At 45.0% G+C, this 14663-nt stretch overlaps 1 protein-coding gene across 10 annotated transcripts in view; it reads right to left on the bottom strand.

Annotated features, from left to right (window-relative positions):
* Positions 1-7503: 7503 nt before the first annotated feature.
* The window catches only part of DDAH1 (dimethylarginine dimethylaminohydrolase 1), a 121926-nt gene continuing 114766 nt past the window's right edge, over positions 7504-14663 (bottom strand). For all 10 annotated transcript variants that reach the window (XM_069981547.1, XM_069981553.1, XM_069981554.1 and 7 more), the window contains 2 exons: positions 9924-10067; positions 7504-9222 (listed from right to left, as the gene is read on the bottom strand). In XM_069981547.1, the coding sequence (XP_069837648.1) occupies positions 9106-9222; positions 9924-10067 (261 nt within the window). In that variant the 3' untranslated portion in view covers positions 7504-9105. The remainder of the gene's footprint in view (positions 9223-9923; positions 10068-14663) is intronic.

Raw genomic sequence — 14663 nt, forward strand, 5'->3', positions numbered from 1 at the left:
AGAGGTGGCAGCAGAGCGACTGTGCCAGACTGGAGAGAATACCCCTCTTCCTGCAGGACATACAGCAGCTGATAAGTACTGGAAGACATGAGTTGTTATTTTGTTTTGTTTTTTAATAGAAATAACTTACAAATCTATAGAACTTTCAGACACTGGTTGATTTTAAAACTATTGTTGCGGTGTACAGACTGCAGGGTGACGCATGGAATCCAGTCTAGCATTCTACACAAGTTGTAGTGTGGTATACAGGGATCTAGTTGAGCAGGTTTAAATATAGTACATATGAGCTTGGTATAGCACTCTATCAGGCTGTGGGGCATGGGATCAGGGCTCGCACAGGTTGCAGGATGGTGCAGGTTTAGCACTGTGTCAGGCTGTGGGGCATGGGGTCAGGGCTAGCACAGGTTGCAGGATGGCGCAGGTCTAGCACTGTGTCAGGCTGTGGGGCATGGGATCAGGACTAGCACAGGTTGCAGGATGGCGCAGGTCTAGCACAGTTTATAGGTTGTGGAATGATATGGGTCTAGCATGGTGATACATGGAATTGAGTTCAGGAGTGTTAAGGTTGAACGGTGATGCCCAGGATTTATTGTTGCATGAAAACGCAGGACACAGTTTACAAGGTGAAAGATGATACATAGAATTGAGTCCAGGACTGTTAAGGTTGATAGGTGACGCACAAAGTTTAGTCTAGCTCAGTTCACAAGTTGCAGGATGACACAGGTTTAGCACAAGTCTATAAGTTGTAGGATGACGCAGGTCTAGCGACATTTAAACTGGGTGCATGGTGACTCATGAAACTGAGTTTAGGTTGATGCCCAGGATCTAGCCTGGCACACTTTACAATCTTGCAGGATGACACAAACGTAGCGCGGTATAGGAAGCGCAGGGTGACAAATGACATTGAATCCAGGATTGTGTAGGTTGGATCTAGTGTTGCCCAGTTGTAGCTCTAAGCTTCAGGGTGATTCAGGACTAGCACAGTTTAAAAAGTTATAGATGAAAGATAGCATTGAATCCAGGACTGTTAAGGTTGATAGGTGACGCACAGAATCTAGTCTAGCTTAGTTTACACACAGGATCAAGTCCAGGACTGTTGAGGTTGGAGGATGGTGACCAGGATCTAGTCTAGAACTGTAAGCATATTGCAGGATGACACAGGTTTGGGGGTAATACATGTGGTCTATGGGCTGTACAGGCTGCAGGACGGCGCAGGGTTGAGGGATGCAGTGTATACTGTACACAATACACGGTAACACTCATGTTACAATAAATTCAGGGTGACCTTTATTAGTTGACAGAAAAAAAACGAAACATAAAACAAGACTCAGAACAAACCAATAATAATGTGACGAGGAGCATGGAGCCGTCATAGGTGATCCTGACACTATATACTGGAGAGAGGCGGCCGCATAGTGCTGGACAAATCCAGAGTCACATACATAGGTGAGTCCGGGGTCACATACATAGGTGGGTCCAGGGTCACATACATATGTGAGTCCGGGGTCACATACATAGGTGAGTCTGGGGTCACATACATAGGTGGGTCCAGGGTCACATACATAGGTGGGTCCGAGCTCACATACATAGGTGAGTCTGGGGTCACATACATAGGTGGGTCCGGGGTCACATACATAGGTGAGTGCAGGGTCACATACATAGGTGGGTCTCGGGTCACATACATAGGTGAGTGCAGGGTCACATACATAGGTGAGACCAGGGTCACATACATAGGTGAGTGCAGGGTCACATACATAGGTGAGACCAGGGTCACATACATAGGTGAGTGCAGGGTCACATACATAGGTGAGTCCGGGGTAACATACATAGGTGAGTGCGGGGTCACATACATAGGTGAGTGCGGGGTCACATACATAGGTGGGTCAGGGGTTACATACATAGGTGAGTCCAGGGTCACATACATAGGTGAGTCCACGGTCACATAATAGGTGAGTCCAGGGTCACATACATAGGTGAGTCCACGGTCACATACATAGGTGAGTCCAGGGTCACATACATAGGTGAGTCCAGGGTCACATACATAGGTGAGTCCAGGGTCACATACATAGGTGAGTCCAGGGTCACATACATAGGTGGGTCCGGAGTCACATACATAGGTGAGTCCAGGGTCACATACATAGGTGAGTCCAGGGTCACATACATAGGTGGGTCTGGAGTCACATACATAGGTGAGTGCAGGGTCACATACATAGGTGAGTGCGGCAAAGACATAGATACAATATATGTGACTCAGAACCAACAGAGATAAAAAAAATCCGGCATCTCTAGTCCACCTACAACTACTGTGCTGTGGACGTTCCTTCTGAAGGGTCGGGAGGATAAGATCTTCACAATCCGCAATGATCGGCTCTGTGGGAACCAGACACCAAGTGTTCCATTTCCCTGCAGCGCCACCACAGGTGAAAAGGAATATTACACAGTTCTTCATTTAAAGAGAAGCTCCGGTGAAAATGTTTTTCTTCTAAATAAACTGGTTTCAGAAAGGTATAGAGATTTGTATTTTACTTCTATTTAAAAATCTCCAGTCTTCCAGTACTTATCAGCTACTGTATGTCCTGCAGGAAGTGATGTTTCTTTCCAGTCTGACACAGTGCTCTCTGCTGCCACCTCTGTCCATGTCCAGAACAAGAGAGGATTTCTATGCTGTGGACAGTTCCTGAGATGGCAGCAGAGAGCACTGTTTCAGACTGGGAAGAATACATCACTTCCTGCAGGACATACAGCAGCTGATAAGTACTGGAAGACTGGATATTTTTGAATAAAAGTAAATTACAAATATATATAACTTTCTGACACCAGTTTATTTGAAAGAAAAAAAAAAATCGACAAGAGTACCACTTTAATGCATGGATGAGCTGGGTCCTCCGGGCTGTTTGTCTCTGGTATTACTCATACTGGAGCATGTTGTGATTATTAACCCTTTAGATGGATCAGTTCACGACTCTTGCTTTAGCTTTGTGTTTGCAGATCTTTCCCACTTGTCCACCCTCCAGCCACCACCATGGCCGCACAGTCGCTGCACCGCAGACTCTTTACACCTACCGTCCATTATACGCCTATAAATCACAGCGTCTTAATACTTTATATTAGATGTGGATATCTAGGGTTTTTTTTTTTCCTTCCTGGTAAATACCTGAGTATACGTTATTCACAGCATAAAAAGTTCAGCAGTTTGCACATTGTACACCTACAGTAAGTGAGGAAAATGCTACGTTATACGATATACAGATGAAGGTCACAATACTCTAGGAGAGTTCTCATACATTAGCAATATGGGTTGTCCCAGCACGGAGCTGCTGCCTTGGGGACTTGGTCCCATTCTGTATTACATGGACAGGCATTCATTTCAATAGCTGCATGTAATACTATAGCTCCCCTCTAGGGGCGCTGTATGGAAAATGGGCAGCCAATGACGGCTTTCTATGGACAATTTATAGATATATTTACATTGTTTTGAGTACAATATGAATGTGAGTATATGTAATTGTAGTTTTTATTATTCTGCTATTGTATACATATTACAGCATAGTCATATAGAGCAGGGGCGTCCAACTCAAGCCCTCCAGCTGTTGAAAAACTACAACTCCCATCATGCCTGGAGGCAACTGCTTCTAGCCCCAGATACTGTGCAGGTTCTGAACAGCTGATCGCCAGGGGTCAGTGATTGAACCATCAATCTGCTTTGTCAGAAAATCCCTTTAAATCAACCACCTCTTCTAGAGGTAACAACCAATCAACCATCGTCACACTTTGTAAATACAATAGTACTCATGAAAGGATAACACCGTTTTGTGTATGCAGCTCCTCTTCTACTATCTGTGTTGGTATTAAAGGGGTACTCCGGAGAAAATCTTTTTCTTTCAAATCAACTGGTTATAAATTATACAGATTTGTAATTTACTTCTACTAAAAAAATCTCAACTCTTACAGTACTTATCAGCTGCTGTATGCCCTGCAGGAAATAGGGTATTCTTTCCAGCCTGACACAGTGCTCTCTGCTGCCACCTCTGTCCATGTCAGGAACTGGCCAGAACAGCAGCAAGTCCCCATAGAAAACCTCTCCTGACATGGACAGAGGTGGCAGCAGAGAGCACTGTGTCAGACTGGAAGAATACATCACTTCCTGCAGGACATACAGCAGCTGATAAGTACTGGAAGACTGGAGATTTTAAATAGAAGTAAATTACAATTAACTTTCTGAAACCCGTTGATTTTAAAGAAAAAGATTATCGTCGGAGTACCCTTTTAAGATACAAAGACCTGTTCTCAAGCTGGTGGGGCATTATCCAGCCGTCGGACCCCTCTGCGATCCAACACTGATCCTCTATCCTGCAGATAACATAAAAGTTTTGTAACTCGGAATACCCCTTTAAATACTCATCAACATACTGTGAGGATTCTTTGTCAATAGGTAAAAATAATCATCAGTTTGTCTGTAAGTTTCATTCTAGAATATGATCTTATTCCTGTTATTCTCCTTTAAGTGGCGGCCGGACAGCATTGAGGAGGTCTCAAGGAGGAGGTCTCAGGTTCTATCAGAATGGAAAAGGACCTGACATAATGATATCAATTAGGGTCCTTTTACACAGAAAGATTATCTGCCAAATATTTGAAGCCAAAGCCAGGAATGGATTGGAAAAGAGGAAAAATCCCAGGCTTTCCTTTATGACCTGTTCCCTGTTTATAGCCTGTTCCTGGCTTTGGCTTCAAATCTTCTGTGTAAATGGACTCTTAGAGTGGATAATAATGTGGTGGAAGCTCCTCTTGTCCAATCACAACAGTCAGTGACTACATACACGGTCAGTGACTACATGCACCTGGTCATACATTTATGGATGATGTCCGAACGCAATCATTTTGCCAGGACTGGTTAAAGGGGTAAAACACATGTTAAATCATCCCCCCTCCTGGAGACTAACAATTCATTCCTTACATGTTATTAGCTTTTCTATCTCCTTCCCCCAGTTCTGAGCTGCTGCTTTCTGCTGAAGACACAGAAATCTGCATGTAAGCTGCTCTCTCTGTCCCCCTCCCCTTCCGAGGCGGTTAATGTAAATAGCGTCCCTGTTTCTGCACTTTGTAATGCCAGGAGGGTTAATCTCAGAAAGGACACAAGTGACGTTACCTTAGATCAGACGTGTCAAACACAGGCCCTCCAGCTGTTACAAAACTACAATTCCTGCCTGGACAGCTTTAGCTTTGGCTTTGGCTGTCCAGGCATGATGGGAATTGTAGTTCTGAAACAGCTGGAGGGCCTGAGTTTGACACCCCTGCCTTATATTAACTACTGCATTACAGAGTGCAGAAACAGCCGGCCAGGGAAACTGTTTATACATGAGTCGTGTCGGAAGGGAAGGGGGATGGGAGCTCACACACAGCTTTTCTACATGTGTGGAATTAATTATTAGTCTCCAGAAGCGGGAATGCCTTAACATGTATTTTACCTGAGTGGAATACCCCTTTAACCATGTAATGGGTAAGGCGGCATCCTGACTCTCCTGATTGTAGATGTTGGGGAACAAAGGATCAGACATTTGGCATCCAATATGCCCAATCCTTTCGTGCTCAAGGGTGATAACCTGTTCCTGTTTAGGACATATGCATGCTCGGCTGAGTAGTGCATGCATGCATATGTGGGGAAGTCAGGAGCCATATCTGAGGAATAAGTGCCTGAATTATTATGAGCGCTATTTCATGTTTTAGAAGAGATGGAATCCCCTTTGGTGCTGGACCCCATGACAGCTACTATGTCTGCCACATTGGAAGTTATGTCCATGCCATTCAGTAAAGCTGGGAGGGATCATGTGACCCTCCTATTTCCATAGGTTACAGGGGCTTTATATAGCTAGCCATACCCTAAATAGTATCTGCCTATTAAAAAGAGTTGTATGAAAAGAAACCTGGCTGATTTCTTTGAGAAACAGCGCCACTCATGCCAATGGACAGTGTCTGGTACTGCAAGTAAGCTCCATTCCAATGTTTGAAAGAAAGTCTCTCTAGTTGTCTAATCTCACACAACCTCTATATCCCTTCACTAACAGAACAATGGCAGAATGTTGTGGGAAACACCCTAATGTCAAAGAGAATGGCAACGCCCAGTTGTCAGTTGATTCATACATGTCCTGGAGGAATAACAGGTATGTCACAACAGTTCTAAGTATGGAGTGCAAGCATTTCCTATACCAGCCATGTCAGGAGAGTGGACAGATCCTCTTTAATGGGAACCCGTCACATTATAATCTGCAGGTGGCCATGTAATAGAGCAGGAGGAGCTGAGCAGATTGATATATAGTTTTATAGGAAATGTGTATGTTCAATTTGTCATTTATTCATGTAAACTTCTGCCCATTCTGGGCTAAGTAGTCAGGTGGGCAGTCAAACATTGAGTATGTCCGCCCACTTGACTATACAGGAATATTTCCCATAAAACTATATATCAATCTGCTCAGCTTCTCCTGCTCTTTAACATGACTATCTGCAGATTATAATGTGATGGGTTCCCTTTAAAGGACAACTCCGGCTAATATGAATTTTTTAATATGTTATTACGGAAGAAAAGTTAGACAAATTCATAATGTACATTAATGATAGGAAATGCACATATAGTGCTATTTCCCTTAATTTAGTAGATCAGGCAGGCTTCAGATTCCCTTAAAAACTGTGACGTCACAAATCAGGTGTAGTTCCTATGGAGTGTCCTGCAGGGGCGCACTATATGTAGAAGTCTATGTATTGTTATTTGTATATGCAACTGTATGTAATGTATCATAGGTACACAGGGCATCTCCCTCTCTCCCTGTGCTGTCGATGACCAGGCTCACACCAGGAGAGAGGGAGATAGATGGCGCTGAGCCGGGAGGGAGAGAGGGTCCCGTACATCTAACTAACTTCCCCCTCCCTCCCTGCTCGGTGTGTGGGACACATACACACTGTACTACTCCTCCCATGATCTGCTCATACTATGGGAGGGGGGTGCTGACATGTGGTGGATGGAGGGATGTATGTGGGGTGGTTATGGTGATGGGGACTCCCCCATCATCTCATACTATGAGCAGATCATGGGAGGAGTAGTACAGTGTGTATGTGTCCCACACACCGAGCAGGGAGGGAAAGGGGAGGTAGTTAGATGTACGGGCACCTCTCTCCCTCCTGGCTCGGTGCCATCTATTTTTTTGTGTCCCTGTGATAGTGTCACTAACACTACATTACATACAGTTGCATATACAATACACTAAATAGACTTCTACATATAGTGTGTCCCCTGCTGGACACTCCATAGAAATTACACCTGATTCGTGACGTCACCTTTTTTTTAGGGAATCTGAAGCCTGCTTGATCTACTAAATTAAGGGAAATAGTACTATATATATATATATATATATATATATATATATATATATATATATATATATAGCATACTATATGTACTATATATTTCCCATAATGAATGTACATTAGGAATTTGTTTAACTTTCCATAAGTAATAACATATTAAAAAAAATAATACTTTTGGCCGTCCTTTAAGTCCATACTGCACGTTCAGCTCCTCCCATATAAATAGTGGACGAGTCATCACAGCCGGATTTCGTGCCAAACTCATTTCTTGATCAAAAAAAGCGACAAAAAACACTGTACATAAAAAAGCGCTTTAAGACATCCTGTAACAAGCCCCCTGATAAAAAAAAAATTTTGTTTTATTCTCGATAACACAGTGTCGGTTTTTACCTTGTGCTCCACAAATATTTCCTAAAACAATAAATCTCTAAATTTCTAAAATTCCTAATTTGCAAAAAAAAAAAAAAAACACGGTAAAATGTGGACACGTATTCCAGAAGACTCAAATAGAGACCAAAAACTTTTCTAACATGGATGATAACCATTTGACGTCACCAAGCACTTAGGCACAGTGGAGGTGGCCGTTGTTGGGCTGTACCAATATTCAGCTATATATATTGATTCATTTGGCTTCCCACAGTGCTTTGCACCTGGACCCCGGAGTAGTCGCTCCCATCGTGTTACGAACTAACAGTACTAATTTCGGCAGGACGACCCGGGAACAAGGGTGGGGTTTACATAAGTGGGTGTTTTCCTCTGCTGTTCTGGGGTGCTCCTCGGGGGTGGGGCTTAAATGTTTGGATATTTGCTTTATAAATATTAGCCAGTATTATGTTCTGGTTTTCTATGGCTAAACCGCTATTAAAATTAGAATTGTGACTAAGGTTAACCAATGAGATTTTTTCCCCAGATTCAGCGCCACTGTTGTCCATAGGCCGAGTCTGGTATTACATGTCAGTAATATACATAAGACAGCTGTTGGCTGAATACCTATTTATCTCTCCCAATCACTTCATATACATGAAAGACTCCTCTGATTTATCATCCCAAGACTTTGAAATTCAACATGACTGATTCTTCTGTCCCTAACTTTGGGGGTAGCGTTGGAAGGCCCCCCCCCCCCCCATACACATTACGTTGGCTGGACCACTCGTAAAATGTAATTTCAGATGCAGCCTTTAGACAAGAGTGGCGCTGTTTCTAGGGAGAGCAGACACACTTAATCTTGGAGATTTCCTTTAAGTGCAGTACAAAACAAAGCTGCAGTGTGATTGGTCACTATATAACTACAAAGTTTTCATTGAAGTTTATACACAAGGCCCATAGGGGGGGGGGGGGGTTCAGCCAATACTGGAGGACCAGCTCTATAACTATTGAAGAACATAGATGATGCAACTGACTTGACTTTGTTCAAAATCAGTGCTGGTCTCTCATTGGCTGATTGGAAAGCCCCGCCCCTGATTAATTTGGGTGGGCAACAATTATTATGATTGTTGGAATATTCATAAATGACGGACTCTGGTGTGATAGATCAGGCTCCGGGTGAGGATTTAAGGCGTCTCTTGGATGAGTAATGGGATTTAACGCGATGATCTGACTATTGGTCGTGAGTAACTTTTAGCCCTCAATTTTACAAGTGGATTTCTCGTAGTGTTAGCTCGGTATCGGATTGTCAGGTTAACGGACGTTGGAGGAGTGGCCACGGCGTCCGCTTATTGCCGAGTACACCAGGGCGGAGTCCATACGCTCTCAGAGGTTTGGGGACTTGTTTATCAGCAGTGAACAGCAGGTCAGGCTTCCGTCCACTTTGGACAACTCGGAATTGGCCACGGGAATCAGCATGTGCTCCTTCAACTTCTCAAATACCTGGAATAAAGGTCAGAAATTCACTGGAATTATACAAATATAAGATTTAGGGGCATTTCCAGTACTTATCAGCTACTGTATGTCCTGCAGTGGTGCATTCTTTCCAGCCTGACACTGGCTCTCTGCTGCCACTTCTGTGTATTTCAGGAACTGTCCAGAGCAGGAGAGGTTTTCTATGGGGATTTGCTGCTGCTCTGGACAGTTCCTGACATGGACAGAGGGGGCAGCAGAGAGCACTGTGTCAGACTGGAAAGAATACACCACTTCCTGCAGGACATACAGGAGCTGATAAGTACTGAAAGACTAGACATTTTAAAATAGAAGTAAATTACGAATCTATATAACTTTCTGAAAAAAACAACAACATTCTGCTGCAGTACCCCTTTAAGGGTCAGAACCTTAAAGGGGTTATTCAGTGCTACAAAATATGGCCACTTTTTACCCTCTCTTTTCTCCAGATTGGGTGAAATTTGAAACTCAGTTCTATTGAAGTAAATGGAGCTTAATTGCAAACCATAACTGAACTGGAGACAAAAGAGGGGAAAAGTAGCCATGTTTTTGTAGCGCTGGAGTACCCCTTTAAGCACACTGCCATATTATGGAACAACCATTTGGCTCTCATTATCCTTGTGGCCAGCTTTGCTGTGTACATGAACCTCAATGGCGGCAGTAACAGAACAATCTGGATCTCTGTAACTTACTTTGACGCTCTCGGGGAACTCCTCGGGCGCTCGGTGCAGGAGTACGTGACCTTTTCCGGGGATGTTTAAATAGACGCAGTTGGCGGCCTCATCATCAGGTACCGTCAGCTTGTCATATCGGTGATCGCTCATCTGCTGCATGGTCTATAAAACGGGAAAATACTATCATGTCACTCTGTCCCAGATTTGGCCCATATATCAGATGTAAGGCCAGGTTCACACTGCGTTTTTGCAACCCATTTTTTTTTCCATCCGTTTTATGCAGAAAGAGATGAAAAAAACTGATTGCAAAAACGCAGTGTGAACCCAGCCTAAGTCAATGAGCACATGGATCCATCTATCTATAAAATGGCTCCGATGCAAAACCACAACCCTCAGCTTTTCTGGAGTGGTAGTTGTGCAATGGCCAGAGAGCCCTGCTCTATGTGAGTGTAATTTAGCAGAGCTCGTACTCATCATCATCATCATCATCGCTTCCCTTTGACCTTCTTTGATTTAGATCCTGTCCCAGTAGAGGTAAATCATTCTGGATAATATTTTCCATGTCGGTTTCTGAATGTTAAAGAGACCTGACTGTGCCATCACTTTCCCTCAGGTGGAGGAAAGCGCAGACTTCCCATCACCTGTATAATATAACCGTCATATGGTGTACAATGTGCAGAAGTGCAGACCAACCATAGGTCGTCTGATGTGTCTACAGGTCCAGAAACGGAGAAATCTCGGTGTTCTTCCATAAAAAAGAGTTCCAATAAGTCGCACCGTAACTCTTCTAACTGGGAACCATCGATACATGGCGGCATTTTTTATTTGGTGAAAGAGTGGGACATGTTCTGTTTACTGGGAAGCTAATGGATTCTGTCTGTGATCACCATGCACAGTAACAAGTGTCAGCTGTGGGCCAACACCATTGGACTCTGGGGGCCCATGTATGTGTGTGCTGCACTTATCGCCTGGGGGCCTGTGTATGTGTGTGCTGCACACCGCCTGGGGGCCCGTGTATGCGTGTGCTGCACACATCGCCTGGGGGCCTGTGTATGTGTGTGCTGCACACATCGCCTGGGGGCCCGTGTATGTGTGTGCTGCACACATTGCCTGGGGGCCCGTGTATGCGTGTACTGCACACATCGCCTGGGGGCCGGTGTATGCGTGTACTGCACACATCGCCTGGGGGCCCGTGTATGCGTGTGCTGCACACATCGCCTGGGGGCCCGTGTATGTGTGTGCTGCACACATCGCCTGGGGGCCCGTGTATGCGTGTACTGCACACATCGCCTGGGGGCCTGTGTATGTGTGTGCTGCACACATCGCCTGGGGGCCTGTGTATGTGTGTGCTGCACACATCGCCTGGGGGCCCGTGTATGCGTGTACTGCACACATCGCCTGGGGGCCCGTGTATGTGTGTGCTGCACACATCGCCTGGGGGCCCATGTATGCGTGTACTGCACACATCGCCTGGGGGCCCGTGTATGTGTGTGCTGCACACATCCCCTGGGGGCCCGTGTATGCATGTACTGCACACATCGCCTGGGGGCCCGTGTATGTGTGTGCTGCACACATTGCCTGGGGGCCCGTGTATATGTGTGCTGCACACATCGCCTGGGGGCCCGTGTATGCGTGTACTGCACACATCGCCTGGGGGCCTGTGTATGTGTGTGCTGCACACATCGCCTGGGGGCCCGTGTATGTGTGTGCTGCACACATCGCCTGGGGGCCTGTGTATGTGTGTGCTGCACACATCGCCTGGGGGCCCGTGTATGTGTGTGCTGCACACATCTCCTGGGGGCCCGTGTACTGCACACATCGCCTGGGGGCCCGTGTATGTGTGTGCTGCACACATCCCCCCCCTGTGTCCGGCAGGCGCCACTCACGGTAACATTACATATAGCATATGCCAATGGAACATCGCTGTCAGGTCAATGAGCATCTGCTGATGCAGAACATCGATGATACATGTATGGTTGCATCTCGAAGTCTTTGATGGGTGCAGACGACTATAAGCTGGTTACCCAGATGTCCAGGGGAGCACATGAAGTCCTACAGTAAGGTTATCATTTTTTTTATTTGGTACAGACTAGAGGCATTAAAGAGGTTGTCCAGCGAAAATCTTTTTCTTTCAAATCAACTGACATGAGAAACTTAAATAGATTTGTAATTTAAATCTATTTTAAAAAAACTCCAGTCTTCCCATACTTATTAGCTGCTGTATGTCCTGCAGGAAATGTTTTTTTTTTTTTTTTCAGTCAGACACAGTGCTCTCTGCTGACATCTCTGGCCGAGAAAGGAACAGTGTCTCGGTTTTTTATGAATCCCCATAGAAAACTTCTTCTCTGCACAGTTCCTGTCTTGGCCAGAGATGTCAGCAGAGAGCACTGTGTCTGACTGAAAATAAAACATTTCCTGCAGGACATACAGCAGCTAATAAGTATGGGAAGACTGGAGATTTTTTAATAGAAGTAAAATACAAAGATATATAACTTTCTGATATCAGTTGATTTGAAAGAAAAAGATTTTCGCTGTACAACCCCTTTAACTACACTGTTAGGTGCATCTTGGGTTAACTGCACTGCTAGAGGCATCATGGGAGCTTAAAGGAGAACTCCGGGCTGGGGTGATTTTTGGCAGAGTGCTCGGTAGCGGGACGATGAAAGAAGTAACATGCTCTCACCCCCCTTATAGCCCCATCAATACACCAGTAGCCAAGCCAGACATCATCATCATCATCAAATTCCCACTGCCATGATGCGAAAACTCAATAGGAAGCCTTTCCATAGAATAGGAGGTCTCTATAATGGGAACAACTTTAAATTAGTGTCCATGGGTCAGATGATGCGATGACTGAATGTCCACAGACTCCGCGCATCAGGTCATGTACATGGAGTGAACTATTATGTATCATTTCGATTTGAGGTATATGTCACTCAAACATAACTTTTGATATGTTGCTGCCCATGCTGAGACTAACCATTCCTTCCATGCTTGTTATTATCTATTCAGTCTCCTTCCCCCAGTTCAGTGCTGCTGCTTTCTGATGAAGACACAAAAATCTGTGTGTGAGCTGTCCTCTCTGTCCCCCCCTCCCTTCTGAGACGGCTGATGTAAACAAGTCCCTGGCTGTCTTTATCTGCAACTTTGAAACCTCTTTGTAATGCTGGGAGGGTTATTTTGAGGTCAAGTCGCTGATGAACTAAATGTGATTATCCCTTCCAGAATTTCAAAGAAGCTACAATGTTGCATATACAGCCTGCCAGAGGCTTGATTACATCAGCCGTCTCAGAAGGGTGGGGGGAGGAGGGGAGACAGTGAGAAAAGCTCACACACAGATTTTTGTGTCTTCAGCAGAAAGCAGAAGCTGAGAACTGGGGGAAGGAGACTGAATAGATAAGTATAGAAGGAATTATTAGTCTCATAATGGGCAGCAACATATCAAAAGTTATGTTTGAGTGGAGTACCCCTTTAAGTTAAGGTTCCCTACGCCCACTTCTGATCACTAATATGGCTTACACTATTTTAAGCTGTGAACCAAATCCTATATATTTCAGATTGGTCAAAATCTGAAGCATTTGGAAAATCCGGAACACGTTTGATTGGTTTGGAATCGTTTCGTTCACCTCTATTCTTGTTAAACTGGTTCAGATCTATTCTGCATCGCACCCACAATCGGGAAGAGGGGGGGGGGTCTCAGGAACCCGACCGTGAGCTAATACTTACTTTGGCTTCATCAGAAGACAATGATGCTATATGTTTTATTTCATGGTTTGGGTTTTGCATTGTGCCGGGGACCTAGGATTCTTGTGCTCAAACCGTAGACCAACATAGCAATTAGAGGTCTGGCATAGGAAGCGGAAAACCTCACAGCAGAGACTACCATTACATATCCGGCTATTTTCATCTAGCTTCAGTGATGCAATGGGGAAATGGTAGCGCTAGCATGGACTCGCTTCGACACCCCTGTTTGTGCATGTTAGCGTAATAAGGAGGGGAAGGGGGGCTGTTGGCTAAAGTGGACAACGATGTACAGTACAAAGGTCGCACAAAAGGGCCTGGACATACTGTGCCTATTATAGGACCCTTCATATACCTTATGGCACTATATGGGAAATGAGGGGGGGCTCTCTTGGCATAGGTTGATTACCCCCACAATTAATCTAAAAGACAGACTGAGGGACCAGGTTACAGCTGCCCATACAAGTCTATGGAGATGGGATGGGGAGAGAGAGAAAAGGGCATGGCAGATAGAGTGTCAGACAAAAGCATACAGAAAAGCTAGACCAGCTTGTAGCAAGTGTTATATTTCAACCAGCACTGGATTTACAGCTTACACTGGTCAATACTGCCCTATAATGTCATCCACACTGCTGCTGCTTCTGCAAGTATGCTGTAGAGATATATAGGGGAGCAGGACCCTCACTTCTGTGTGTGCAGTTACAGTGTATGGAAACATCATAGCAGCTAGTCTCCTCCTGCTGGGGGTGTGCAATAGTAATATAGGGGAGCAGGATCTCCTCTTCTGAGCGTGTGCCATAGAAATATAGGGGAGCAGGATCTCCTCTTCTGAGCGTGTGCTATAGGGATATAGGGGAGCAGGATCTCCTCTTCTGAGCGTGTGCTATAGGGATATAGGGGAGCAGGATCTCCTCTTCTCAGGGTGTGCTATAGGGATATAGGGGAGCAGGATCTCCTCTTCTGAGTGTGTGCTATAGAGATATAGGGGACCTGGACCCTCACTTCTGCATGTGCAGT

Source organism: Dendropsophus ebraccatus, chromosome 8 (assembly GCF_027789765.1).
Source record: "Dendropsophus ebraccatus isolate aDenEbr1 chromosome 8, aDenEbr1.pat, whole genome shotgun sequence".
NCBI lineage: Eukaryota > Metazoa > Chordata > Amphibia > Anura > Hylidae > Dendropsophus > Dendropsophus ebraccatus.